This window comes from Plodia interpunctella, chromosome 13, assembly GCF_027563975.2.
Source record: "Plodia interpunctella isolate USDA-ARS_2022_Savannah chromosome 13, ilPloInte3.2, whole genome shotgun sequence".
In the NCBI taxonomy this organism is placed as follows: Eukaryota; Metazoa; Arthropoda; class Insecta; order Lepidoptera; family Pyralidae; genus Plodia; species Plodia interpunctella.
The window spans coordinates 6,685,611-6,713,473 of NC_071306.1; the positions used below are offsets into that span (position 1 = coordinate 6,685,611).

Consider the following 27,863-nt stretch of genomic DNA (forward strand, 5'->3'; position numbering starts at 1 on the left):
TATCTATGGAAGAACGAATTGATTATTTCTATGGAATACAAATTCAGATTTTCAATCATTTTACCAAAGTAGCTGCATTCTATAATTCAAATACCATATAAAACCATATTCGCTAGGGGAAATAGTGTTCTGTGTTTTGATTACAAAAAAAATCCCATCCATAGGCTACTAAAAAAGTCGACATGACAATTTTTACCTGTGGTAAGGAAAATTAAAAAAATATATATTGAAGGCTGAAGGGCAGAATTTGTGATTGTGAATTTTGTGATACGTTTTTTTTATATTGAGAAGCTTTCGAGATATTATTACAAATTAATTGTAACATAAATTTGTCATGAAATCGTTTTGTGAGAGATGAGTGTCTTCGGAGATTTTCAGCGCGTGTGGGTGCAACGTTTTCCAGACAGTACTTTACCAGCCGCTTGGGAGGAAGATGTCAGAGCCAATTTGGCAAAACACAAACAGAAAGTTGCTATACTCAGGGAAGAGTTAGAAAAGGAAGAATTTTATGTGTCATACTTAGAAACCTTACTCTCAGATGTGGAGAAGCATAAAGCAGCCCAGGGCAACAGGGCGGTGCCGTCCTCGGGGTCTGACGCGACTGAGTCTGACAACAAGACGTCTGATAACAAACAGGTAACCCAAATATTGCTTATTTCGAAAAAAAAATTTGAATATCAAAGTAGTTTCACCTATTTCATTTTATGTGTTTTTGAATGTATTTCACCTTTCCTTATCCCCTATGTAATCATAACTTATCAGAGCAGTCCATATGCTAATCTGATACTCATTACAAAAATAAACATTGTAATTAGAATAATTACTGTGATATTCTTATTATTTCAAACAATTGAAATGTAAACTAGTCCCACAAGTTATGTAATGTGCTTTTAACCATTCTTAGTTGCTGGTTTTGAAATACTGGATCATTTTTTCTTGTCCTTTACTTGTTCGAGTAAATCTATATCTAGCTAAGTAGTAAGCTTGATCTGATCTTCTTTCAGAAGGATCTTATTGAATTGTAAATGTATCAATGACTGAATTAATCTTCATGCTCACTGAGCATTGAGGAACCATTTTTGTCCACATGTTTTATTCATGAATGTTGTCTGCATATTTATGAATGAATTAATTATGACTGTTTTATAGAGTGTGAGAAAGCTGTGTCTATATTATGCTTTATTTTACATGACAGATTTTTAAAAATAACTGATAACAGAGTTCCTTAACCTTTTATGTCTGCAGACTTCTAGAATGTGGATCTCTGGGGGTTCACCACAGGTTAAGTAACATTAGCCTATAGTGTCTTACGGGACAATGGCCTCTCCTTTGGCATTTCTCTTTTTCCACACTGGACAGACATGACTGATATAATTACAAAATATTATATTATTTAAAGGGATAAAATGTATGTAGATATCACTAATCATCATAAATATCATCATCATCATCATAAATAGATTTTTGTTTATCATTAGTAATTCCATTTTCAAGTTCTACGGCTTGTTAATCATTGCATAAGTATAACTTGTTGTGCCATAACATTACTGCTGTTCCACATTTAATGATTAATTAAATGGTAATTATCTATTACCAAGACAAGTCAACATTTTACAGATAATATAGTTACTAGAGGTTATTTCAAATATTCAATGAACCATTTTTAACCTTTGAGAATGCCTATCCATCCATGGGTTGTACTTAACAAAACTGTTGTGTTTACACAATATAAACAGTCAGAGAGATAACATGAATGAATAAGTCTATGACTCAACTTAATATAAAGTAGTTATACTATCAAACTTACTAGGCCTATCCAATTTTGCTCTTATATGACTATTCAAACAAATCCAAATGCAATAGGTAGTAGTGCTTTATGTCATGAAATATAAATAAACAGTAGGTAACTGTGTTTTAATGCTTTTATGGAAGTTAAAGTAATGGTCAATGACTCATCCAATTTTATATAAGTCCACTCATTGGCTAATATGTGATTAAGTAACAAATAATTTATAGTCAGATTGGTATTATTGTGTTGTGATTGGAGAGAATCTAAATTATACAATAAAATAAGCAGGTATAAAGGTTTGTTACCTCTTCACACTATATCTACTCAATCATTTTCCAATTTCTCATACATAGATATATAGTTGAGAGTATGGTACATTTCCCATTTGCATGGTAAATTCACACAGGCAAAGCCATGGATAGAAGCCAGTTTACAAAATACATACAGAAACAACAACAATATGTGTGACAGGGTACTTACTTAATATTAAATTGTGAAAATACCTGAGGGAGGGCCTTGAAAATGTGTGGAACAACATTTTAATGTGTGACAAAATGACATCATTTTAATTAGTCAAATTCACAGTTATTGGTAACAGGAAGTGTGTATATTTGCACAAGGGACTCATGTTACAGCAGATTCACTTCAATTTATGGAAAGTGTGACATTAATGGCTAGTGTATTATTTTTACATTATGGTAACTATATTGTCACTATACTATTCATAGTCACCTTTTGTATGTTAATTTTATTTTTAACAGTCTATATGTGGATACTAAATTATATCATCAATGCCCTTGGAACTTGGTCACATAAACATTTTATGTGTCCATGCTATAAATTATCCAGACTATGGAAAATTTTATGTTTTACTCATCCATTAACTAATACCAAGATTGTGATTAAAAAGCCAGTTTAACTAACAGAAATTTTATCATTATAGGATAATGTTTATGTCTATACAAGAAGGGTGTGGAATATGGGTATGGAATGGACTAACATCAGCTCTGCATGGACAGATGTAGTCCTGAATATTTGATACCATTTTCAACTTGATACCTGATCAAAGCCCTTTTTTCTCAGTAATCTATGTGTTATATGGTTTTGGTTGAGAGTTTTGAGGGTGTTGACTGACAGACAAGAAACTGATTCTAATTTTATAAGGATTAGTTTTTGCCCTTGAGGTAAAAGTAAGCTCTTTTAGTTGAAGTCTAAGGATGAAATTGTTTATTTGATGAAACATATTTTCAGGAGTCAAATACAGATTCATTATCTAAGAAAAGTGAAGCCAGTCTCACAAGTAGTGTGGACTCTACAACAGAGACTGCAGAATTTGAAGAGGTGCAGCTAAGAAGCAAACCGGTGCATCTTGGAGAAAGGAGTTCTGTCAATCAATGCATCAACGAGATTTCGTCCAACTTGGCAGCTGAAGCACGGAGAAGATGTCATAGTGAAGTTGTGCAAAGAACTGATAATATTCAAGATTCTAAAGGTAAAGTATTTATTTTTTAGTTATTTTTCATTATTTTATGATTGATCATTGTGCATATAGTTGTATAAAACATTTCAAACATATTTAAGTTTTTTACTTTTATATATTTCTAAAAATTATATAAATTTGATGCCTGCTTGTGATACAGATGACAATAAAAACTCATCAAAATTTATCCTATTATCTGTGTTGTATAATTATATAGTTGTGGTATAGAAAGTTTTATTCCTATGAATAAAACTTTATTTCACACTCTTAATATTTTTTTTATAATTTTTACAATAGTAAATGCTTTTGACATTGGACTATTTCTGTCTTGTATAGTAGCTGTAGATCAAACATGTCCAACCCAAGCCAAAAACCGTCCAACGTCACAAACTGGTGATTTCGTAACAGTCATCGAAGTTAATGGTCTGAAACTAGCAGAGAATGCATCCAAGAAGGCAGACGATTCTCCCCAGTCCTCCGAAAGCAGCCCTGTCGATCCTACGGCAGCAACTAAGAAGAAAGTTCCACCAAAGTAAGTAGTATTTTGTATTTTGGCTTCACCACCATAGAATTAGTAAGACTACAAATATTCAAAATTACTTTTTGTGCCGTTGTCGCACAGAATCAAGTTTTTTCGACAATATCATCATAATTTTATTTGAAAAAATAAAGTCTTTATTAGAAATACTAAACATGTGAATAAAATGGTAGTATGTATATTACAAATGTAAATAAAATGGTAGTATGTATATTACAAAATATACTATAATATCGTAGCTATCTGCACAAATTGCCTTGAATAAATAATTACATGCAATGAAATCGATATTTAATAGATAAGATAGTACATTGGAGATATTGTTTGTAGGCCGCCGCCGAAAGTGTTCAGCAAGCGTGGCGCATCGTTGCCAGAGTCCGGGCTGGCTGAAGATAGCCCGCCTTCCTCCTTGGGCCGCCGAATGCGGAATGCCGAGTCCAGGGAGTCGATCGCTAGTCGAGCGTCAACGCCCTCTATTAGCGAAAGGGTAAGTTTATCGAAGATAATGTTTTCCTCCGAAATATCTATAGGTGATTTGCGAAAAAAAAATCTGTATTAAAAGATACCGTTGGGCAACCTGACAGACAACTAGATTATGTTTAAATCGAATGGGTCGATTTTATGATTATATTTATGTTGTTTGCTGTAGTAAAACCCAATATTTTATGAACTCACATCTTATCAAATTATCCATGTAGGAATAGTAGAATAAACAAAACAATAAAAAACCATGTGTAAGTTTTTTTCGTTTCTCTTATTATGTTAATAAATCATAAGTAAATTACTATGTAGAATTTGCCAGGGTCATAGTTCTTTGGGTTAAACGGTTTCAGATATTTTTATCAACATATTTTTCACTGCCATCAAAAATCACGCACCAGAGAAATCGTACACAACAGCTAATAATAAATTACTAGCAATTAACCAAGTCTGTCATGCATTGTTTTCTGTTATGCATCAACATTCTTGCTAGTCAATCACTCTTGCTTGTATTTTTGGGTAAAATGACGAGCAGTAAGTAACATTTCGTATAACTACTATAATATTGTTTAAATTACACTTTATTTAGTTATGATATTAAATATGTTGTTTAACTTGTCTTTTATTTTTTGTGACAATATTTATATATTATTAGGACATTAGGACAAATCACACAGATTGAGCTAGCCCCAAAGTAAGTTCGAGATTTGTGTTATGGGATACGGAACTCAACAATACTATATTTTATAACAAATACCTATAAAGGTAAATATCCAAGACCCGGGCCAATCAGAAAAATATTTTCCATCATGACCCGACCGGGGATCGAACCCGGGACGTCTCGGTTCAGTGGCAAGAACTTTACCACTGCGCCACCGAGGTCGTCAAATATATGATCATAGTCCTAATTTATTATTTTGAAACTGTAATCATCGTGTGTTGTTGTCATTGACAATATTTGAGCTAGCTTAACACGTTGATTATCTACGGCCCGCCTAAACAACGACGCAATGCCAGGGCCGATTAAAATGTACAAAATTTTTGTTCGCGGTAACACGCCAGTGTAGGGAGTAATAGTTTGGTGTAAGTACTGGGGAGTACAGTTAAAACTACGTAAAGTGGGCGCCCAAAATGGGTTCTGCCCATCTTAGTGTGCCCAACGTGCGTTTGAAGCCTAAAAGCAATTCACAGGCTTTTGTGTCATGAATACTCAAATATTAAAACTATTTCAGGTGAAAAGTTACGAGAGTATTAACTCATTGTCATCGGAACGTAAGCGGTCTGGTGGGGCGGCTACCCCGCGTTCCATTGACGAGGAGGTGACGTCCACCACTCCCGACCTCCCGGAAGGAAGTGAAGACAAATCGGCTCCCATTTCATTGGAAAGCATCCCAGCTGTTGTGCCCACTGAGGACGAACCCTATTACGACCAAGTGCCTGCTGATATGAACGATGGGGAATACGTGTATATTCAAGCAGGTGTGTAGTTATTACATCGTCACAACTGGAATACATGAATTTTAAATCCGAGACGTAAAAGTTATAGTTTTTAATATAGCTTGGAATTGGATATATAAATATTTACTATTTCTGAGGTTCCTTTGTTCTTCCCACATTCGTTTTATAGTCAACACACAGTGGGATCACAACAGTAAGAGTCACTTGGCCGACGAGTACCATTTTGTAATACGAGGTGTTTCTCCGACAATACGGTAGCTAAAATGGTAATGAAGTTAACGCTCCGTCATATATTTGATGGACAAAATATCCATTTTGTAACGATAAAATTTTTTAAAATTATTCTACAGGTGGTACAGGATCCAGCACTGATGACGGATCCAGTGGGACGAGTACGTTGGCGCTGAGTGCTGCAGCGAGCGCTCCCCCTGACCCCAGCGCCCCCCGCGCGCCCGACTCCCCGCCTACAGCCACCGCCCCCAACTACGTCAATATACACTACTTCATACAGTGAGCACACATTCCAACATTTCATATGGAACAGTGGGAATGCCGCTAAAGCGAAATGTCAGCACCGCGATGCGGTCTTGTTAATTCTACCAGAGGCGTCATCTAGCCGTAGTATTGTGAACTCGCTATAGCGTGTGTTGCGGATTTTGTTGGTATTGCGCTCGGTAGATGTTGCAGCAAAACAAATCGTCCCACATGTAGCCTTCATAAGTAAAAACATCAAAAAAATGCTTCCGCAAAACGGTATCTGCGTGAGCGCGGAATCTTTTAAGAATCATTATAAAAAATCTCGTTCTGGATAAGAGGACTTAGTTATACTATTATGCTTATTTATACTTTTTTATTTCTTACAGACAAGCAGGCGAAGGGATGGAGCCCAGTGAAGTGGGATCAGAACTGGTAGATTCCACAGACACACCTCTGCTGCTTAGAGCTATATCTTCTGACACTGAAGCCAGTGCAACGCCCCCAGTGTTACGTAAATTACAGACTCAGGTGAGATTTAGTCACAATAACATAGAAACTATGACATAAAAAGCGTCACCATTTTTAATTTCTTTACCAGTTTCTTTTTTTCCTAACACACTTCGGGACTAAGTGATATTTAATGCTCTTAATTATTGCATGTAGTGCCAAACATGAGTGAAATCTTGGTATTGCAATTCTTGATAGACCCATGCTAATATGGATGACAAGCAAATAATTCCGGAAGTGAGGAGTTTAGCTTGACATGTGCTAAATATTTGATTGTTGTTTCCTGCTATCTCTGTAGATTTCGTATGAGATTAAAATATTAATAGGTTATGATTATATATATAGAGATGAAAGATACTGCGATACCACTTTTTGATAAAATATCATATTGTAAACTGACATAAACTAATCAATATGTGACATACAGGCTATCAGATACTTTATTAATAAAGACTAGACTTGCAACGAATAGTATATTCGGCTATATGCGGAATAACGAATAGCCGAATATTAGATAAAAGTATTCGATTGGTGTGTGCGCCAAGTTTGGCGCTCGTTTGTTCTATCCACGGGCCTATCTCTACAGTATTTCTTGCGCACCATAAATACTATTTACCTGGAAACTACACGAACTAATAAGACAAGTTGATCTTGGTATTGCAAAAATACCTGTTGATACTTACTGCATTTTAATTATAATATGGTGTATAAAACAACAGGTGTATAAAATAAAACTTACGTGTTTTTACATTTGTTACGTTTTATAATAATATTAGTCTAACATGAAACAAATCCATGAACCGAATGAAAAAATATATTAATGTATATTATAAAAAAGGTAAAGGTACCTCATTAATATAATAATAATAATAATTCATTTATTTCTTGACCAACTTTTAGATCAATTATTGTTAGTAACACAGAAAACTTAAAACCTAATGTTAGTAAAATACAAAACAGGACATTACATTACACTTGTACATTTTTCAGCATGTGAATCATCGAGCAATGATTCACATACTGAAAATCGACACGTGTCGCGAACAAGTTCAGGATACTGTTGGAGCTGGCCCGAAGTCTGTTAGCCAGGGATGTGCACCGTTTGCGCATAGTGGTGTAGAAACAATCCACTCGTGCCTCGGCGAACATCCCCGACGCACTACAACGTCGGGACAACCCCAAAAGCACCCTGAAGGCATCATTATATTGGACACGTAGGGCACTAAATTGCTTCTTTGTATATTGCACCCATAAGCTGCTCGTGTAGAAGGATGTGCAGTAGGCTCTAAAGAGAGTTATTTTTACTTGTCTAGAACAACGAGCAAACCTACGGGCTATCATATTAGCACGCATAGATAGCGCCCTACGCTCCCTTTCAATGTCTGTATTGTCTTTCAAGTCAGAGGTCAACCAGTGTCCAAGGTATTTAAATTTATAAACCCATTGTAAGGGCGTCTTATTTAATACTATTGGTGGAATAGTGTCCGGATTTTTCCCTCCAGCTTGAAAGACCATACATACACTCTTCTTCTCATTATATAATAAACCATGACTGGTGGCGTATCGCTTGCACACACTCAACAACCGGTCGAGGCCGCACGGAGAGGCACTCAGCAGAGCCATGTCGTCCGCATAACTAATATTGTTAAGACATATGTCATCAATATGGCAGCCGACATGTAAGCTGCTGAGCTCCTCAATCAGTGCGTTCACGTATAGGTTGAATAGCTTAGGCGAGGACAGCCCTCCCTGCCTTACTCCGCACTCCAACCTGTATGGCTCTGAGAAAGCATTCGACCACTTCACGACATTGATTTGATTGAGATACCAGTACTTAAATAGATTACACAGGTCAGGTGGCACTTTCATTTCTTCTAGTTTTTGCCACAGTATATCGTAAGAGACTAGGTCGAAAGCCTTCGACAGATCCAGAAAGCAGCCATATACTGGTGTATTTCGCTCTGTATAGTACTTGACAGTCTGCTTCAAACACAGGATTGCTGACTCAGTGGATAGACCAGGTCTGAAACCAAACTGGTTGTCATGCAGAGAAAGATATTTATCCAGTTGTTGATTAAGCAGACTGTCAAGCACCTTTGCCACTACTGTGGCAAGAGAGATGGGCCTATAGTTGGTCCGGTCGCTAGTATCGCCCGTTCTGTTCATTATCGTAGACACTTCTATTTGAAATGTAATCTCTATTACCTGCTTCTAGCGGAGAATTTCTTATCTCTGAGGCGAAAGATAAACAAGTTATGTCGAAATTGACCTTACAGGACTGGCTGTAGAGCATTAATGGAATTTTATCCTTTATTCACAGTAGTACAACAAGGGGATTATATTCTTTGGATTATAATTTCAATATTGGTGAATTATTTGTTCAGAATCTTATTTATAATTTTTATTTCATTATCTTCACTATTTCCGACGATAGATTGAATTTTGTTTCTGTGCAAAATGAAATTTGTAGATCCCACTGATTTTGTAGTACATCTCTCTTCGTTAGTCAATATGTAGTATTTGCAATGGCGCAATTTACAGTTTTCTTCTTCACATGCACTATAATAACATACACCATCCGTGCAGAACGATGAGATGTCAAGATTTTCCAGCAGATTATTTGTAAGTTTTGTGGCGTATTGTTCTATCATTGACTGAATATAATTTGTCATAGCTGTTTTTATTTCCATCAGATATGATGAAGTGGATTCTTCGTCCCTTGATGTATCTACACCTAGAATAAAAAGAAAATATTAATTATAGGTTATCAGATTCAATTCGTTTCGGGCTATAAATTCAAAAGTTATTGTAAACTTTTTATATTTATTTACAATTCAACAAATAATTCATGCGTCTCTAAAAATTTATAATAACATTTATTCTCATAGTTAAGTGCTATGAAAATTAGTAGTGTTACTATTTCCTCGATTAATTATCTCACCTTATAAACATTTGAATTTACGAAATCTTCTTGTGGGTCCTTGACGTGGGCCTCCGTCACTGTTGACGATAATACGGCTTCCAGTTCTAAAGGTCGCTCGTCCACAGCTTGGTTAGCTTCGGGGGCGTTCGTTACAATGTCTGGTGTAACTTCAAGTCCACTCGCAACTGCATCTGGTATGGATGAAGGGTTTTGTATCCCTTCCGTTACTTCGGGTGCCACAGAGGAAGCAATTTCAGCGGGTTTAGTAGGCGCGGGCTCGTCTGGCTTAGTCACGTATTCACGACACTGCCCTTTCATATCAGTGTCGTAAATGTTACAAGTAGTATTCTTACAGCTGTATTTGTCGCACCTCATGGTGGTGCACGTTTGGTCGTTGCACCACACCGTGACATTGTGCCGTTCCACTTCTATATCATCGTAGGGCCCTAATGTCGTAGATCCAATCAGATGATCGTTGACAGGATCCGGTTCGCTTGGATTCCACCACGAGAAGGGATACGTTACCCAACCCCATAGCGTGCTACCAATACCCCGAGCCTCTGTTATATAATCTGCAAGCGAAGTTAGTACGGTTATTTACAAAGATGTAACTATTAACAACTAAATACATGCATTTAAAAACCCCAGAAAGATATTCTTTAATTTAAAAAAAAAATGTATAAATGACGGACACTAAATGAAGCACAAATCAAGTTTTATTATGTTTTGCAAAGGTGCATAACTAATTTTAATTTTTCTTCTGGATTATTTTGACTTTTTTTTATTTTCTCATGAAAAATTACACTTACGTTACTTTCATTAATAAAAAATATATAATATAAGTACTTACTGTCTGTCGGTTTACATAAACTTTCATGTGCTATATTCAACAACAAGAACGTAAAAATACACTTTGAATATAACATGACTACGCGAACGTCACACTTCCACAGATCCAAATGTTTGGATTGTCCCAACTTTGATCTTTTATACACGAACCTATGCTAAGTACCTCCCTATCTGAGACGAGATAAGCCCAGTCGGGAATGTTTGTCTAATGAGCAACAAACGACCAACAAAGCTTTTAATTTACCAAAACCTTTTTTCATTCTTACACAAAAGGCAAACAAGATAAAATTCTTATACATTTAAATGTGTAATTTACTTTACTATATTGTTATACCAACTCCTATTTTGGTATACCTAGTTATCCTCAAATATTATAAAACAAAGCCCTCTTTCACGTCTGTCTATCCATCTGTCTGTTCGCGATAAACTCAAATTTTTTTTAATGCGGTTGTCACCAATAAATAGTGTGATTTCTTAAGAAAGCTTAGGCGTATAATTTATTATGTTTTTACCCGAGTAAAGCTGGGATGTGCCCCTGGTTTAGCATAGAAGTAAAAAAATGTTTCCTTGCTAATCTTTAATATCATTGAGTTACTAAGAATTTAGTTGTATAATTCATGCAATGCGTAATCTTATTGACCGATGTGTCATCTGGATCTTCGTCGTCCTCACTTATGGCTTCACACACCGTACAAAATTTTCTTATATCTGGACAAACTAAAAATCGACATATGGACTTAGTCTTACTACAAAATGTGTAAATTTTGAGTCTTTGTTTTTTCTTTGCATTGGCGAATAAGTTTCTAAGCATGTGACGTATTTCCGTCGTGACGTAATCATTCCACTCTTGTGGATCCCAGTCGTCCTCTTGAAATCTTCGTGCTGCTTGTTTACCTAACATTCTTTCTACTTCCCTCCAGTGGACAATTTGATTTGGCATCACGGTCTTTCTTTGTAACTTTCCTTTGTTATCGAACTTTATCAGATGGGGCACGATCCTCATCCATGGATTAAAAAATAGCTCTTGGGATTCCTACAATTAGTTATTTATTAGTCCACATTTGCTACGAATTTTAAAATAATCTATGTAGTTACTTCATCGGATGTTCTGTTGCAATCCTTTATAGTCTTAAGTTTACTTTAGACAAATTAAACTCTCGTCTGACATTTTTTGAGAGAGGTGTATAACATAGAAACGGCAGAATGTTTGTTTAAATTTGTTATTACAGGATGTATTAATGAAATTTACTTTTAAACTTACCTTCCACATACGATTTCATACTACTTAATTTATATTTAAGTATTTAAAAGCAAAAATTAAGATAACAGTTATTTAAAATATTGATTAATAAATAGCTTATGAATATGTTGTAATAGAATAATAAGACAATATCCATTGCTATGTGTAGTACAGCTAGTTAGCCTCGTATGACTTACCCTATTATTAATTTTTTTAAAAATTATAAGGAATAGAACCAATCCATATTGACTCCAGTGTAACATAATTTCCAGTGGTTTTATTTAGTTTTCGCTATTAAAATAAATTGATAAAAAAATTTTGGCTAGTTTGCCCAGCCTTATAAATAGAATGTATTGTGTATATAAATCGTATAATTAAGTGTAGACTAACTCTAGGTTAGTTGACATGGTCAGAATATTGCAAAAATGTTGTATGCTCTAGAAAAAAAGATATATTTAAAAGACCATTGTGATAATTTATAGACTGTAACAATGTCGTTGGATTATTATACGAATATTTAAGGGTGGTTGGAAAGTCTATAATTATGAAAATAAACTCAACTATCAAAAAAAACTAAATTTTCATAAACTCTATTATTTTTATTAGTGTCACCCGTGCATCCTACCTCCTAATCGGTTGTATAATACTGCTAATATGCCTATAGATAAAACAAACAATAGTATAAACAAAAGATAAAACACCATAAAAAGTTTATGGTATATTCTTTTTATCTATAAGAAACATTTCTAAATGTTGATGTAATTAACTAAATGTTACCTATTAGTAGTTCAGTAATTAACCGTACAAAACCATACTAAATCACAGCTTCCTATTAATAATAGCCAGGCCGCGGTCATAGCAAAGCCTTTAAGGGTTCCTGACAACGTCGCAACCTTAATAAGTAACCATATTGATTGTAATAATAATGCATAATATATTAGGTGAATATAAAAGTACTTACAAGGATATATGTATTACATAATAATAGTAATCGCAAAGTAACGAATATTGTTAATTGAATATAGAACTTGTGACGAGTCCGCATGTTGTTCCATGCAAGTAATGAATGCTTCTTATCAGGACCAAATTTCAGCTTAAGCGCATATTTATAAACACCTTTGTTTCATTTTTCAAATCATTTTATTTTGAAAACAATTTAAGTTCTATGGCGTATTACATCATTTTGGAATTTTTTAAATTTTGACAATGCCCTGTAACAGTTTCCTTCATACCACATTTATACTTTAGAAAATTCTTTTTGGATGCCAAAAATGTCATGCACTTGGCGTTCACGCAAAGTGTTACCTTACCAAATAATTTACCTAACATTCTGTCTTCCAAGATGTCCACAATTTTAAACACAACACTTGATGGTAAATCCATAATTGATTCCAATGATGCTATGCTATCTGTAATGGTAAAAAATACATTAATTAGTTAATGACATTATAAAAACATTTAGGATTAATTCCTAAAAGTATCTTATTAAATATGGATGTGTCCGTAATAAATGTAAATACTACAGTACTATCGCTAATGAGTAAAATTTCAGACTGTCTACTCTACATCCGCAATTATAATGATCTTATCTAGAATAAGTTATGTACATGACATAGACTCTTTCGTCTTTTCAGTTACGTTTTACTTTTGCTGATTCCGAAAATTTCAGTTTATGAGACGTATATGAGATGCAATGTAATATGAGTTGGTTACTGACCTGTTACGTTAGATCCTATACAATGTCCTTTTTGATTGAATCTGTCTTCGGGAGCACAAATTCTATGGAAACATTTCATATCTTCACATTTCATGGAATGGCAAATCTTTTCTGAACAAAAAGTTAAAACTCCTTTTATATATTTACCCACGAAAGACAAAACTGTTGGCGCAACTACATCTACATCATTCCAATCCACGTTTCCAAATATGGCGTGTTCCAGAGCTGCAGTGCGATTGAGTCGGATTGAGGCTACACTCATGTTGAACTTTTCTTTCTTATTTTCCCTGTCCAGTATTAAATTTGTTATATTACCCGAATTTATTTTGGAACCATTTTGAGGAGAATTTGGCCAAAATAGCATTTCTGCATCAGAAAACATGCTCTTTTCAATTTTCCTAGACATGAGCACCTGCTCTACAGCTTTTGAGATATTCTGTTGTAGCGCTTTTAGTTTGTTTAAAGTGTAATTCAAACTTGTAACGTTTGGTAATGCAAGAACTGTCAGATTTAAATTACTATCTACCGTGATATTCTGAGCCTGAATGTCGCGCTTTCTCCGTTCTATTAAAGATTTTTCTGTAGTAATATTAAACGCATGTGCCTTACTGTATTCAGTTTCGATGCTATTCTCAATTATTTTGCGAGCATCATCTTTATCGATTTGGCCTTTATTGGAGATATTTAGCGTTACATATATACTTTCTTCTACTTGAGTGTCGTTACCTTTGTCTTTAAAATTTAGATCCCTTGTGGTATTACTTTTAGCATTTTCTTCAATGAATTTACTCATATTTAACAATGCATTTATCCTATCACTGTTGCTGTGAATACCATGATTATCATTAGTATTGTTAAAGTGTTCAAGCGTAATATTGATATGAGGTACTGCAGATGATATTTTATGAAATGAAATTATTTTGTTTCGATGTTTTTTGATATTATTATTTCTTGATTTCTTTTTCTTATGAATAGTTATCTCGTGTAAATTATTGTCGTGTTTATAAAATTTAGGACTCTTTTTATAACCAAAGACATCTAATGGAATTGGAAAGTTAAAATATGGTACAGGCAAGTTTATACTTGACATGTACTCTTTGGAATAAGTGTCTTCTGGTTCTAGTATTCTTTCACGATATTTCCCTTTATAGGATTTCCTCATATTCATTAAACTTGGCATCTGCACTTCAACTTTTACTTTCAGGTTGATAGTGTTCTCAAGATCGTTTGACAGCTCCTTGTTTATGAAATTGTTTCCCAGGCGAGACGAATCTTGTTGAATCTCCGATTGTGCTTTATCAAAAACGAATAGTTTGGGATCAATATGCGTTTCAGAAAATGAGTTGAAATTTGTACACTGTTTGCAATTAACTTGACCGTTTTTACAACAGCGTGGCTTTATGACGTCCACGTCGGGACTCAAAACGGTAGATTGCAGGTTATAGGGTAAGAACTTATTTTTGATGATTTTGTCTAAGGGTGCAAATTGAGCAGTAACATCCTTATGCTGATCTGAAGGTTTGTTTATAAATTTCTCATTCGCATTTAGTGGAATATACAGATCGAAATTATTTTGTTGAGTTTGTGGATATTTCAAGGAGTTAGGATTAAGGAAACTGTTGAAGAAGAAATTGTCGTGTTTCATATTCGGTGTTTTCCCTTTGAAGAACTTGTCATGCCGCATAAGGGGAACCTTATTTTTGGCTTTGTTTTTACTTTCTAAAAACGTGAGCCGTTGCTTATGGGCTTTGTCTAAATAGTTTTGGTATTCGTTCAGTAAATCTTCTATATTTTCATCGCTCTCACTTTCACTATTAAGAATTGCGTCTAACGGGGAGTTCTGAAATATAATTTAATTTGGATAACACATTCAATGGTATTGGTGTAAAAATTTTAATAGGAATATAATTACCATATTATTTTCGAATTCGTTTATAATATCGGCGACATCACTTATAATAATCGTATCGTAGAATGGTGTTATTTCTATGCGATTCATCTCCGAACCTGAAGAACATTTAGTTGTTAGACTTTTAATATTATTTAATAATGTGTAATAGTTATAAATTGTATACTTACTTTCCGAATCATGGCTCTCGATCACTTTTAAGTAAAATATACACACTATACTCAAAGTAAATTTCATTTTGTACACCGATTCAGATCGAAACCTAGAATGGTAAAATTAACACACGGTCTCCACAAGACCCTTTTGTTTTCAAATTTTCGTTTGTTGGCAAAACAATGGAACTATGATTGTTCTTTTAACTGTAATAATGTGTTATGAAATGTGCTAAGGCTTATTTTGATTTTTTAATAGCTTTATTATTTATTATTTTCAGGAATCTACTAATAGCAATGCTGAGGCCGAGCGACTCACGATGCACCGCTGTATTGTCAAGAGCATTATTGAAAGTGAAACTGTCTATGTTGAATGCCTTTATGTTATGGAAAAGGTAAAACACAGCTTTGTGTAGAGAAAATTTATGAAATAAAAAAACTCAATAAATAACTTGGTTTTACCAATATGTTGGTAGTGTACCTCACTATCACAATCTAGGTGAATTTTCTGAACATATACACACATAATGTAAATTAATAATTACAATCTATCCTTTTGACTCCACCTTATGAGGTCTAGTGTTATGCGACCTTTTTGTATGAAAAATAAATAACATATAAATTAGCATCTGTACCATAATTTTAGCAATTATCATGTTTACAATTAACAATAAAATTTTTAGTATATGAACGCCATAAAAGCTACGTTATCAACATCTCAACCTGTTATAACCGAAGAAGAATTCAACACAATATTTTACAAGATATCAGAATTGCACGAGTTACATAAAAATTTCTTGGAGGGTCTTAAAGCGGCTGTAGCGAGTTGGGAAGAACCATTGTCTGTTGGAATTCACTTCAAAAAAATGGTAATTTAACCAAAATTATTTTTGCTTGAAAATTATTCTTCTCGAGTGTGTTATGTATTGCTAACACTGGTGTTAGATTTTATTCCACTGGCCTAAAGGCATTGATGACTACCGACATCTAGTGGCAGTCGCATATACATTAGTAAACTTAAACTGTCAACCGGTTTTCAGGTTTTCTTACGATGTTTTACTTCACCGGAAGCAAGTGTGTATGTATATACATACATGCATACTTGTATATACATACATACTTGCTTCCATATATACAAGTACTCCATGCTGTAGTTTTTTATTTTATCGCAAAGCGGCGGAGGACTTTGTTTTAGGAAGTATACGGAAATTCCAACAAGAAATGTTGAAATATATCGTGTTAAATAATAACAGGCGGAGAATATAAACATCTACGGCGCTTTCCTACACAACTACGGGCGTGCGACAGACGCGGTGCGGCGGCGCTGCAGCTCGTCGCAGTACTTCGCGGAGCTGACGCGCGAGATCGCGTGCCGCGGCCAGCCGGTGTCGCTGGACGACTTGCTGCACAAACCCGTCGCCCGCGTGCAGAAGAATGCGCTCGTCTTGCATGTATGTGTGCTATGCACTTTCATTTTATACCAGTCAGACGGCACGGATTTGTTTGGGTACAGAAGTTGTCAACACATACTTTCCTTAAAAATTCCCTATTAAATGTTGAAACCCGTATTGAAATCAAAGTCACAAGTAATTGTAATAAATATATTTGTTAACGTTGATTGTAAAATTTCAATTCATTTATCCATTGTAAAATACTCATTGGTTTTCTTAATACACTTATCACAATTGAAAAATATAGTTACATGAGTTCAATAATAAAATAAGTCAAAGAAAATAAAATATATAACATGGAATTACAAAGACAGCATCTATTCAGTTGCAAAAAGTAAACAAATTAAACATTTACTTATTGTACACGTAAAAGAAGCTTTATGTTACATAAAAAATACATAAAACATACTTTTTTTCAGGATCTCATTAAATATACACCAGCGAGTCACCCCGACCATACGATGTTAACTGACGCTCTAAACATGACTCAACATTTTCTGGACGAGTTCAACATTATACAGACAAAATCTATGTTCCCTGTAAGTAACAATAAATAAATAAATATATTATATAACATCGGGATTGTATTATTTTTGTAAATAATAATGACATAATCCTTTACGTTCCTTTGTTGATTGTTCATAATATTTTTCAGAATGCAGATCGTGCCCAAAGAAGACTGGTTAAAAATTCATTTATTGTAGAACTTTCTGACGGACATAGAAAATTAAGGCATCTCTTTTTATTTAACGACGTTATCGCTTGTGCCAAATATAAGGTGAGTTTCAGAGGTCAATTTTTGTAATATAGGTTGTTAATTTGCTAGCGCATAAACTATTTTTGTTCTATTCTTGCGAAATGGTATGAACAGTATTTAATGATGGTATAAACGTGTGGACGAAACCTTTTTTATTTTTCTTGTTATTCTAAGGTAATGTTATATTTATCGAATTGGTCATGCAAAAGATCGGGAAAACTTGCTGTTAGATAGTAAGTATGTAGATACAAGAGAGTCAGTAGCTTGGCATTGGCCTGCATTTTACTTACAGTTCTGTTTATTTTGGAAACGAGTGATGTGTACGTATGTACTCTATATTGTTGTACTCTATACGCGATATTTACACCGTTTAATAACGAGCCATGAGATACAACAAGATATTCGAACACAAAATTTGCGCAAAAGCGGTCTGCCTTTCGCAAATTTTGTGTTCGAATATTTTGTTGTATCGTTATTAAACGGTGTAAATATAAAGTGAATGAATGAATATTGTCTGGTCGCAGGCGTCCGGGCGAGACAAGTTCACGTTCGAGCTGAAGTGGTTCATCCCGCTGCCGGACATCGTGGTGGTGGAGGAGGAGGCGGGCGCGGAGGCGCGCGAGGCGTCGCCGGCCAACATCGTGTCGCTCAAGTCGCAGGCGTCCACCGCGCGCGACGCCATCCTCGCCGACGACGACCGGGTCAGTCAGCAACTACTGCCACCACGGAACTCTCGAAAGCCTGTCCCGCCTTTTGAGAGTTCCGAGGTACAAAATCTAGTAGTTATGCGCGAAAGACGTGGCATGTGACTTGCGCGCAAATGTCTTTCGTGCATGTGTCTTTCTTTTTCGCGCGAGTATCCTGATACACAATGTGGATCGCTCCCGACGTTTAATTCTATTAAATTTTACGTACATAATGTTTTATTAAAAGGATTTGCTTGATTGCAGAAAATCCGGCTCGGCAGCCGCGGCGCGGCCGAGAAGCAACGCAAGAAGCTGGCCGAGTTGGAAGGGCAGCTGGTGCTGGCGTCGCCGAATCTCGTGTTCCGCGTGGGGGCGAAGGGGCCGGGTGGAGGCCTGCAGCGCCAACATGTCTTCTTCTTGAGCTCTGAGTTTGAACGCACACAGTGGATCGACTCAATACATGCGTTACAGGTGATTGCTTTTACCATTATCCAAAAATAAAGAGGCTTATTGACATTTCTCTAACAAGAGTAACCTCGCGTATCGTCACACAAGACGATACGCGGGGCTGAGGCAGACGAGTGGGCGTAAGCGCCCTTTTTTTTGTAACGTCTGTGTGCCTTTTTATTCTGGCTATGCACAGTTGTTACATTTTTGGTCATCCATTCCATACCAAACCAAAAGTCAAGCTTCTAGCCCAAATGCTTTCTACTAAATACATTTTTAAAAACCAATTGAAATAATTACACGTAATTTCGTTATTTGCCAGGCATCATCAGCACCTCCAATGGGTGCCAGTTCGGTTTCTATGCTGGAACTCCAAGCGTGGGTGACGGCGTGCCGCAGTTTCCTGCAGACAGACATGGGCTCGTATCTCCTGCGAAGCGGCCGCGATGACTCCTTGCTGCTGGGGGACCTGCAGCTGCATGTGGGGGGAATGACCTCGCCGCTTGATACACAAGCCGGTACAATATTAACATACTCTATGTAGAACACCTGGATTTATTGGCTAGTATTACAAGTGTAACGCTTTTTTCAAACTGATATGGGTTCGTATCTCCGGCGATTGGTCGCGATGACTCATTCATGCTGGGAGATTTGCAGCTGCAAGTTGGGGGAAAGACCTGAATTAAATTTGAATATTGATTAGAATTACAAATGTGGTTAATGAACACTCACTTTTAATAGAGATAAATGGGTCAATGCGAGTTCATTTCGTCCTGTCGATGTATAAAGAAATTAAGTGTTGCTAACATTTTTCGCCTTTTATTAGTGCACCAATGTCGTAATAGGATCTTTAAACCTGATTTTTTAACGAGCAACATAGAGTGAAAGATATATATTCATTAAAAAATCATGTGACTCATTAAATTTTGTTTCAGACTATTACATAGTGGTGGAGATCGACTCGTACGGCCACTACTTCCGCAAGGCGAAGTCGAAGCTGGTGTGCCGCTCGGCGCAGCCGCGCTGGAACGAGAACTTCACGCTGGACCTGGAGGGGTCGCAGAACTTGCGGCTGCTGCTGTACGAGGACGCGGCCAGGCCCGTGCTCCGGGGGAAATGCACGCTCAAGGTAATTAAGTTCAAATGTGTTGCGATGCGACCCTAGTGATGTGTTTGAGGAAATAAAATAATCTATGTCAGTCCTATTTTTATGTAACGTTGTGTTAGCATATCACGTCCAAGAGAAACGTGTAACTACATGGTCGATGCAACAACGTCATAATTATTAATAAACTAAATTTTAATTATATTTGAATATCGGAATTCCTTATTTTCATGATGTGTGTGTATTTAAACAATTTGTTTTGTACGCAGTCAATTACCCTATTCTCTTTGTGAAATTTACGTTATATTGAAAAAAAAAACCTAATTAATTTTACGTTTCTTAAAATATAATAACTTACACAAGACATTTCCAAAAGTAGGCTCAGATTGGCTCGGATCAGTTTACTCCTTTCCTTACTCCATTTAATATTTCTAAAATACTAAATACACTCAGGTATTCGGAATATAAACCATACAGTTAGTGTATAAAGCAGTATCGTTGCAGCTATCACGAGAATGGGCTAACGAGGCGGGCGGAGTGGGGCGCACGGTGTCGCTGGGCGGAGGCTCGCTGCCGCTGCGACTGCGCGTGCTGCCGCCCGAGCGCGAGGCCAGGCGGGTGCCGGCGGCCAAGGCGGGGGCGCTGTTCGGTGCTAAAATAACACATGTGGCCAAGTAACTCATGAAAATAGCTATACATCTTTATTTCACCTTTTGATAACCTCTATCCATTATGTCAGTATTACATAATGCCTAAAAAGCACCAAATCGATTAACACCATATAGGGAAAAGTGGAGATTGACCAGCTAGTGTCTTTGTCATACTTTTGTTACGTTGCATTACAAATTACATTGGTTACGAAAGAGACAATAAATGTTATATATAATTTTGTAACATTCTGTATGAGATTCCTAACCAAAATTTGCTTCAATGTAGGTGCAATAATAATCAAATTATTAATAACAAAACTATGATAAATAAATAAATTATTGCTTCCGGATGACTAACTATTTGATAATTCTGTTACATTTAACTGTTGATATCTGTGTTGAAATTGGTTCCTAATTTGAGAAAAATACTTAAAACGTCAATTCCAGGCAAATTTAAAAATTATTGTTTTTTAGGCGGGAGAAACGAGACGTACCGTTCATAATAAGCGCATGCGTGCGTGAAGTGGAGCGGCGCGGCATAACCGAAGTAGGCATCTACCGTATATCCGGGAGTGCCTCTGATCTCAACCGTCTAAAGAAGAGCTTCGAGACAAGTATGTACCTTTATTATATCCACTGTTTTATGTAAACCTTTCGCCTCAGAGGATCACTCATATTCTATGAAAAATATTTGGCACAGTGAAGGAGTCCTTCCTGCTGTATTAGTTTGATAGCAAAATTTTACTTTTCTGTCTGGTCTAGTTCCATTCATACATTGGGTAATAATGATTAACCGTCTAGGTCCTTAGAAATAAATTCAAGGCGAAAACCAGAACCACGTTCAAACGTGGAATCTTATGTTCTTTCTCACTTTCCCTCATGTCAGTGTAATTCCGGTTTCTCGCCATTGAGCGGCGGAGTCCGCTTGCCTACTTTTTCGTCTCCACTTGGCACGGGCACATCTACATCCGGTTGTCAGACCCATATATCCTTTCTATCCGTTTTTTATATTCTTTTGATTTTAAAGATCGAATTTCGGCCACAGTGATACCTTATGTTCTTTTAATTTTAAAAATGAAATTCCAGACTCTTACGAAGCGGAGCAACTGCTGAAGGAGGTGGACATCCACTCGGTGACGGGCGTGCTGAAGCTGTACCTGCGCGAGCTGCCCGAGGCCCTGTTCACGGACGCGCTGTACCCGGAGCTGCTGCGCGCCTGGGGCGCCACGCAGGTTCGTCTTCTAACTCTAATTCTTCACATTGAGATGCTACATATAATATTCAAAATAGATCTAACTGGAGACTAACTGATTGTTCCGTATGGCAAATTTGGATAATCACACTTATTGACGTCTAAAATGTTCTTGGAATTAAGTCTACCGTCGTCACCACAGCAGTTACTACTGAGCAGGCGGTGCGTCAAGAAATGTCTAATTCGTGAAATGACAGATTAATTTAAAAGCTCTGATACTGTGAATATCACATATTCTGCCACTGCTTTGAAAGGGAATTCAAGCCTATTCACCCACGGCAATGTGTCCCGCACGGAACTGTGTCACAACCAGTTACGTCTACTAATTGACTAATTGACGTCAACAAACATCATAAACAACTGTCTCATCACAGAGATAATAGAAGAAGCCCTTATAAAGAACATCAACAATGTAACTACTGAACACATAAACAATTCACATAGACCATGGTGTTCTCTCACTGGTGACTTATAATAACAGAGAAATAAGAACGAACCAACACAACCTTGTAAACGTAGATGCGTTTCCGTGGTTACCGTATCGTCATATGTAAATGACAGATTTTTCATCATAAATATAAAAAAAAACGTTGTAGGGTGCAGGGACGTCGATAGATTCCGGACCGGCGCACACGCGGCGCCACGCTCTGCTCAAGTGCTGCGCCCTGTTGCCCGACTTGAACAAGAACTGTATAGACTTCCTCCTTAATCATTTTGTTAAGTAAGTACCACTAACTGAATTTGGTTAAGCGATTTAAAGAATTTGCATTTCCAAGTTTGTATGTTTTTAGTAAACGAACGAGACAATCATTAAAAAGAATTTATGGAAAAAAATTATCCCTTTTAGTTATTTATGTATGTTTAATTGCAATTAGAAGGATCACTCTATAAAACTTTTATAAGATATCTATAGCAATATCTTAAATTAATAGCAATATCTTCCCTAAAGAGGACATCAGGCGGGCCGGTGGTAAAACCACATTTGAATCCTCAATTTTTAAAGATTTATGTTTTAGTCAAGAAGCGTTGTTAGGAGAGCGAGTCTTGTTGTCGCCTATTCTATTTAGCGCTATGCGACTGCGTCAGCGTGTTAAATTTAAGCGTTTAAAACTATTTAAGATTTGTATGCCCTCTAGTCAAACCATTATACAATGGTTCTACCCCTTAAAACCCCTTTAAACTTTACCCCTTTAAACCCTCTACCCAAACTATTTGTACACCCTGTAGTCCTGGTTCTTGCCACAGGGCAAGGACCAGGACTCAAGGGTCATGAAAAGAGAATGTGCTTTGCCCAGCAGTGGGACATGGTATAGTTATTAAAAATCAATTGCAGGGTGAACCAACACGAGCGCGAGAACAAGATGTCGCTGCACAACCTGGCCACAGTGTTCGGGCCGACGTTGCTGCGGCCCGCCAGCGCCGCCGCCGCCAAGCAGCGCACCGACCTGCTGGCCGCGGGCACTGTGGACGCCATGGCGCAGGTCTGTTCTCGTGTTCTGTGGCTGTGCTATGGTTGACTTCGCACCCTCGCTCGCTCCTCATCTTTCAGCTGTCAATATTGCCCTATGCAGACGTAGGAGTTTCGTAGACAGGTTTATAAATATATCTGTCTGTTACTCATTCAGCTAATTACATTGCGGTGGGGTCTGGGGTCTCATTGCGAATCGACTCGTTAGTAATAAGTGAAATACAAATCCACACTTCGCCCTCAGTTACCAAACTATAGTAATTCATAACATTGACAAATTAAAGTATTCAAAAAATATTTAATATTTAAAGCAAATATAATGAATAAATATTTGTTCCAGGCCGGCATCTTGTACTGTTTGCTACAGCACCGCCAACTCGCCGCGCAGCTCTCCTCGCACCAGCGCGGACCCAGCATGATGGACTGAACTGACTATACCACTTGTAAATTATTATAACTTTCCACATATAGCTAGAACATAGGCTTTATATTCATGGACCTATAGGAAGCACCCCCTATGAAACATTCGAATTCGGAAGTCCACATCGGAAGTGCTCCGCATAAAACGATTTCCTAAATCCACGTTTCTTTAATTTCTAAAACAAATATTTTGACAACACAATATATTGCATAAAACTACCATACAATATATTGTGACGAAATAATAAATTCTACTATTAGGTGCAAATAATAGTGAATCTTACAGTCGATATATGTAAGGTGTACGGAGTAAAGTCTCAGCATCAAATCCCCGTACTCAGTAGCCCTTACAATATGATGTTATTTAATAAGCTTCGATTGATTATAAATTGTACTGAGCGAGATAGACTGTATGGTTGTTGCTAGCTGAAAACACAGACACCAAAGCTTTAAATGATTCTTCCGCATCGGCATGATTTCGTCGAAATGATTATTTCCAAATAGTTTTTTCCACCAGGAATGGTGAAGAATCAGTATGGTACATTATGGTCACTCAAATTATTCCCTTACCATTTGGTTCTCACTCGAATCGCCACGGCGAGATATTTTATTGGTTTATTCTTTATTGTGTTCATGTGATTTGTTATAATCAAAGAAAACTTAGTGTCAATAAAAAATACAGTTCATGTTACTCAGGCTTACTTCGCTTCCATCTATGACAATCTGATATAGTTGCTTTAATATAAATAAAGCCAATACTAAACACAAACTATCACAAAATATTTATTTTACTTGCTACATGTAGTTCACAATTTTACACCATTTACCAAGGGTATTTGAAAAGTTTTGGAAGATTTTTATTATAGGAGCTTGAATCGTAAATGGGTGAGACATCCAGAATTGTATTGTTTGTTTGTAAAATACAATGCAAATAAACCATTGGTAGCTGTAATTTCTAATAGTTATTTTTCGTTTAACATAAATATTTATCAACAAAAATATTAAATATACATACATTCCAGAAATTAAAGTATAGACTGACTACAAGTATTAATTAGGTGGAAATATCATTTATGCGAAATTTAGAATATATGACGAAAATAAAAGTTTCTGACTGTCTTATAATGTTCACAAACATTTTGAAACTATATTAGTTATACGTTTTGTTCTCTATTAGTAAGGCTGATAAAAATAACTACTCTGGTAAAAAGGAATGAAAGACGAAATTGAATTGAATAGTTAAAGAAAATAATATAATAACCATGAAAGTGTCATCAAGTGGAGTTTGACAAGCAGAAATATTAACAAGTATTATGAAAAGGGACCGAAAATAATTATAAAAATTGTGGCAGACTGATAATATAAAGTACGTGAAGTATGCAATTTTCCATACTTATTGTGATTCAATAATAAACCATTTGTTGATGACCATTTTATTTATACTTATAATGAACTATTAGTCAGCGAATTAAAGAATTTCTTATGAAACTATTTTAGCATTTTAAATGCTAGTCGTATGAATTATTTGGTACTGTTATGTTTTATTATGACTAGATTCGTTAAAATATAGGTTTATTTTAAGGCGGATATTTGCGGTGTGTTGGCAAACTACTTTTTAATATAGGTATAATATAGGTAATACGCTAGGCGTATTACCTATATTATTCTCAGGTTTAAAGTTAAAAAAAGATGAGCTCATATACCGGTTCAAAATATAAACCTATTCCCCGTCACATTGCAAGCATCCACTAATATAGTGTATATATTTATTTAATTTTCTCTCTAATATTTTGAGAGGACCCACTAGCTATCACTATGTTAGATTATCTTATTTTCACAAGTAGTTTAGGTCGTGTTACATTAGTACTTAATTAATAGAAATAAATCTTACCAAAAAAATCTTAGAACAAAGTTACTTCATTTACAAAAGTTGTGTAGATTTTGTTGAAAGACATTTAACATTTAGTTTACGATGGTTTGTGTTGAATGTAATATATTGAAGTTAAGTCTATATTGTATTATCTTTTAGATTCAGAATCACTTGTGTTTCTCTTCGCCAAAGATCATTCTTTATAATTGTCACATGTGTGTGTGTATAAAAATGTTCATTCTGTAACATGGCCAAAATTGCAATTTATTACTTGATTGAGCCTGTTTGAATCCTGAGTCTTTTCTTAGAGCTTATTATAGGTAGCTTTCACAGGTATCATTTGTATTATAGTATTAGTAATGATCAAAGTTTTCATGGACTATGAATTCACTTATTTACTTCACAATTTTTATTTTGTGTTGCGTCTGACAGGCGATGAATGTGTTTAGTTAACAAAGATAATCTGGTCCCACCTTTATACGGCAACACTAATATTAAAGAGACCTTCAGTGAAATTATTGAAAATGTATTATTCAAAGCACTGATATACAGGGAAAAAAATTGTATGCCGATAATGCAAAAGGCTTTAAAATATAAATTGTAAAACAGTAGGTAACCTTTCCGGTATTTATACTGCCTTAGTATTTTTAAATATTTTTCACACAATTCCATTACTTGCACCTAGGGACATAACAACTGCCTTCATTATCTTTTGTGTAAATTAAATAGTATTATTATATGTCTTTTGGAAGCAATTCATTTATATTAATAAATTGCCATGTTTTACTTATATCACATGCATCTAGTGAGGCACAAAATACTTAATTTTAATTTTACATTTAATTACACGGAATTAAAATACACATTACATTTAACTTCATGGAATTAAATGTTTTTTGTTTTGTAAGATAAATGAATTGGATTATGCTAGTAACGAGCCCCATATACATCACAATTAATGATTAGATATTTAGAAAATGAAAGTACTGTTTTGTTAGTTTCTTTTTTAGAGGTATCCCTCGAAGCGCACTTGTTTTGAGCGCACCCGTCGAATCGCACCACAATTATTCTTCGAACCGAATTATTAATAATATATAAATATACCTATATTTCTGTCCATATGATACTTTGGTAAATAAACGAAATTAAACGATTATCGATATCATTATTATGTTAACTTCATGTTCTTCCCTATATTTAAGCGTAGGTGCGTTTCAAGGAAAAAATAATAATTTTTAATATTCCTCTAAGGGCACTCTTTTGGTTGCGGTTCGAAGAACAATTTTGGTGCGCTTCGACGGGTGCGCTCAAAACAAGTGCGCTTCGATGAATATCTTCTTTTTTATACAATCTGAAATTGTATACCTGTTGCTTATTGCTGCCAAATTAACTATTGCCAATTATTTATACTAAAATTTGTAACAACCTGTAGTATAAATATTGTCTAGATTCTAGGATGTTTAGTCTCAATTTCTAATAGTACCTACCGTGCAGTTAATAATTTTAAATAAGGAGACATTATTTAAAATTTTTATTAAGGATAAAGGTCACTTTTTGTAAGAACAAAATGCTTGTGAAAGAACCACTAAATGTTTTGATGAAGATTTTAATGCTTCAAATTCAAAGAGTAATGCAAAATATATATAGACTTTTTGTTTTGCCTGAAGTATAAGTACATTCAACTAAATGTCAAATCAATTTGATAAAGATCTTTATATCTTTGCATCTACTTCTTGAATTTCTGAATTTATTCAACCCGTATACAATATGTTACCCTGTAATCATTGTCTACTTTCTATTAATTATATTTTAGTAATGACTAAATAACCCAGCTGTATTATAAAGTATTTACAATATTTAGTTATTAATAATCACCCAAAACATTATATTAAATTTTTGTATATATAAATGACACTAAAATGTAGTTACGTAACTTGCAATAAAATGTATTTTTAATACACATTTATACATATCTTTTCTTTTCCCTCTACCATTTCTTTCCTTTAATTATATTATATATATTTTGGAAATTCTACCCCAAAGGGGGTAAAAACGTTTATATGAAAGTTCTACACCGTTGAAGTTTGTGGCTTGAAAATTTAGATTTTGGTTGTTTACAAAAATGAATACGTGTTTTAAATTTTTCTGAAAATTAAACCTCAACCCCTTCAACAGGGGGGTCATGGATTGTATGGCACTTAATACAATTTTCAAGATAAAAAGCTGAAAATTGGTAAA

The 27,863-nt window shown here is 35.4% G+C and overlaps 2 protein-coding genes across 4 annotated transcripts; one reads left to right on the forward strand and one right to left on the reverse strand.

The window, feature by feature from the left end:
* Positions 1 to 190: 190 nt before the first annotated feature.
* Positions 191 to 27,591, forward strand: LOC128674568 (active breakpoint cluster region-related protein). 2 transcript variants are annotated; one of them, XM_053753215.2, is made up of 22 exons: positions 191 to 636; positions 3,041 to 3,281; positions 3,609 to 3,801; positions 4,138 to 4,294; positions 5,520 to 5,766; positions 6,096 to 6,255; positions 6,609 to 6,750; positions 15,801 to 15,914; positions 16,203 to 16,388; positions 16,773 to 16,970; positions 17,390 to 17,509; positions 17,626 to 17,748; positions 18,252 to 18,428; positions 18,678 to 18,884; positions 19,183 to 19,378; positions 19,796 to 19,989; positions 20,470 to 20,639; positions 21,090 to 21,229; positions 21,702 to 21,847; positions 22,464 to 22,588; positions 23,201 to 23,348; positions 23,676 to 27,591. In XM_053753215.2, the coding sequence occupies exons 1-22, from the start codon at positions 355 to 357 to the stop codon at positions 23,760 to 23,762; spliced, it is 3,753 nt and encodes a 1,250-aa protein (XP_053609190.1). In that variant the 5' UTR covers positions 191 to 354; the 3' UTR covers positions 23,763 to 27,591. The 2 variants fall into 2 exon arrangements, with proteins under 2 accessions (XP_053609190.1, XP_053609189.1); XM_053753214.2 differs by having other exon boundaries at positions 193 to 636; positions 3,606 to 3,801.
* On the reverse strand, positions 9,327 to 15,696 carry LOC128674571 (uncharacterized). Of its 2 annotated transcripts, XR_008405176.2 has the most exons (5): positions 15,538 to 15,696; positions 15,371 to 15,465; positions 13,459 to 15,298; positions 12,703 to 13,150; positions 10,868 to 11,534 (listed from the first exon to the last, which is right to left on the reverse strand). XR_008405176.2 is itself a non-coding variant. In XM_053753219.2 (4 exons), the coding sequence occupies exons 2-4, from the start codon at positions 10,576 to 10,578 to the stop codon at positions 9,458 to 9,460; spliced, it is 636 nt and encodes a 211-aa protein (XP_053609194.1). In that variant the 5' UTR covers positions 10,579 to 11,534; positions 12,703 to 12,898; the 3' UTR covers positions 9,327 to 9,457. The 2 variants fall into 2 exon arrangements, 1 of the variants encoding a protein (XP_053609194.1); XM_053753219.2 differs by lacking the exons at positions 13,459 to 15,298; positions 15,371 to 15,465; positions 15,538 to 15,696 and adding exons at positions 9,327 to 9,463; positions 9,671 to 10,224 and having other exon boundaries at positions 10,503 to 11,534; positions 12,703 to 12,898.
* Positions 27,592 to 27,863: the final 272 nt, after the last annotated feature.

Bases quoted from the DNA above. Each gene is read 5' to 3' on its own strand.
- LOC128674568 (XM_053753214.2), top strand. From the start codon at position 355: ATGAGTGTCTTCGGAGATTTTCAGCGCGTGTGGGTGCAACGTTTTCCA. The intron at 6,256-6,608 runs GTGAGCACACAT...TATTTCTTACAG, and splicing joins AATATACACTACTTCATACA to ACAAGCAGGCGAAGGGATGG. The intron at 19,379-19,795 runs GTACAATATTAA...ATTTTGTTTCAG, and splicing joins GCCGCTTGATACACAAGCCG to ACTATTACATAGTGGTGGAG.
- LOC128674571 (XM_053753219.2), bottom strand. From the start codon at position 10,578: ATGTTATATTCAAAGTGTATTTTTACGTTCTTGTTGTTGAATATAGCA. The intron at 10,225-10,502 runs GTAAGTACTTAT...CTTCGCTTGCAG, and splicing joins TTTATGTAAACCGACAGACA to ATTATATAACAGAGGCTCGG.